Below are 1,924 nucleotides of genomic sequence, written 5' to 3' on the forward strand. Positions count from 1 at the left end.
GGTGGAGGGGGGGGATGGCTGGAAGGAATGGTGTCCACCCTGCCAGGGTGTCATCCAGGAGTCTTTAGATGGGGCTTTCTCCATGCCCCATCCTCTGTGCTGCTGCTCTGCAGCCACGTCGCCAGCCCTAGAGCCGAGGGGACTGTCCCATTTCCTCTTTGCTAGAGGAAGCACTCAGCAGCAGCCCGTCCATCCAACCTCACCACGGTACACAGGCCATCTCCAGACTGCCTACAGGGCCTGGGCATCACTGGTGGGAAGTGGTTGCTCACCGGTTGTTCCAAGTGGGGTTTGCAGGTCACCTCTCCCCCCTAAGATGTGGTTTCAGAAGCTCTTAAAAAAAAAATTCCTCTTCCCCTACCTCCTCAAGCTCCTAGAAGATGACTTCCGGTTCATCCTTTGTGAGGGCTGCCAGCAAGAATCGCCCAACCTCAAGCTCCTCACCTGCCTCCACACCTTGTGCCTTGATTGCCTGAGTGAGAACAAGCCGATCGGGCAGTGCCCTGTGTGCCGCACAGCCATCCCGCAGGCCAGCGGCATCCCTGACATGGACAACCTGCTCTTCACCAACCTGCAAGCCAGGCTGAAGGTCTACAAGAAGATCATTGATGGAGTTGATTTGTTCTGTGACTACTGCAAGAAAGATGGTGAGTTCTGGTGCTCCGAGTGCGAGGAGTTCCTCTGCTTCAAATGCTTCCAGGCCCACCAGCACTACCTGAAGAAAGAGAGCCACAAAACCAAGAGGGTGATGGACATCAGGGCAGGGTCTGCTAAGGACTTCCTCAAGGACACCAGGAGGACCAGTAACTTGTCCTGCTCCAACCCAACCCACAAAAGCCAGGCTGTAAGGTGGGTCTAAGGAGGTCTATCCCCATCTGGGTGGTTTCTTGTCACAAATCTCTTTGGGCTAGTCCATGATGGGGTTGAGCAGGGTGTCCCTATCCTTCTGCTGCCCTGATTATCACCATGTCATGGAGAAGATGGGTAGGCTCTAGGACATGGAGGGAGGATTTGGATGAAGCCAGGTTTGAGCTGATGATAGGAGAGTGGGAATAGGGTAGACCATGGGTGGGGAGTATGTGAGGTGCCCCTTGCTAGGGTAAGGAGGGGGAGGCTGATGGACCTTAGCAAGAAGAAGGCCTGTTGCTTCAGCTGCTGTGATGGACAGCAGAAAAGGGTGTGTTTTCCTGATGGTTCTAGACCAGCTTGGAGAGGGCTTGGGGAGCAGCATGGATACAATGCAGAACAAGGTCTAAATGCCCTCAAGAGAAAGTCTGGGAGGTGGCCAGGGCAAGTGGTTGACCAGACCACTCCCTAGTGCACCAATTTTCAAGGCTACCAGGACTTATATGAGGGATGGGTGATGATCTCCACTCTCCACTTCTTATATTCTTGCCTTAGGCATCTTATGGAGATAAGATATTATTTAGTCTCATATTCTTATACATAACCCTAAGAATTGCTCAGGGAAAGGCAGGAAGCTCATTTCTTCACTGCCCTTGTAGTGTGTGGATGAATGTCTACCATAACACTTGAAGGGTCACCGCAGTGAATTTAGTCAGTCCAGTAGAAGAGCAGAAACCCTGTGGAGATAGTGAACCAACATATTTTTTTGCAGTTGGGAGAGCATAAACCCAAATGCCTGGCCCAAATTTGGTGGCAACTTCAATTCAATCAATGAATGAATCTGCAATTTGATAAATTAATGAATTACAAAGGACATGGTCTAAATTACTGCTCTGCTTGTGCTTGGCCTCATAGCATCTACTGCAAGAAGTGCTGCAAGCCATTGTGCTGCATCTGTGCGCTGCTGGACAGCCAGCACGCTCCCTTCTGTGACATCCGCAGCGAGACCCAGCGCAGGCAGGAGGAGTTGGCCACCATCAACCAGGACCTGAAGCAGAAGAGAAGCGGCTTTGAGGCC

At 51.8% G+C, this 1,924-nt stretch overlaps 1 protein-coding gene across 1 annotated transcript; it reads left to right on the plus strand.

The window, feature by feature from the left end:
• Positions 1 to 316: 316 nt before the first annotated feature.
• LOC104528353 (protein PML-like) lies at positions 317 to 1,910 on the plus strand (the record flags this gene model as incomplete). Its single annotated transcript, XM_010172332.2, has 2 exons — positions 317 to 849; positions 1,762 to 1,910. Coding segments are annotated over exons 1-2 (682 nt in total), but the record flags the coding sequence as incomplete, so codon positions are not given.
• Positions 1,911 to 1,924: the final 14 nt, after the last annotated feature.

The sequence above is a fragment of the Antrostomus carolinensis genome, unplaced genomic scaffold, assembly GCF_000700745.2.
Source record: "Antrostomus carolinensis isolate BGI_N321 unplaced genomic scaffold, ASM70074v2 scaffold38067, whole genome shotgun sequence".
Lineage (NCBI taxonomy): Eukaryota > Metazoa > Chordata > Aves > Caprimulgiformes > Caprimulgidae > Antrostomus > Antrostomus carolinensis.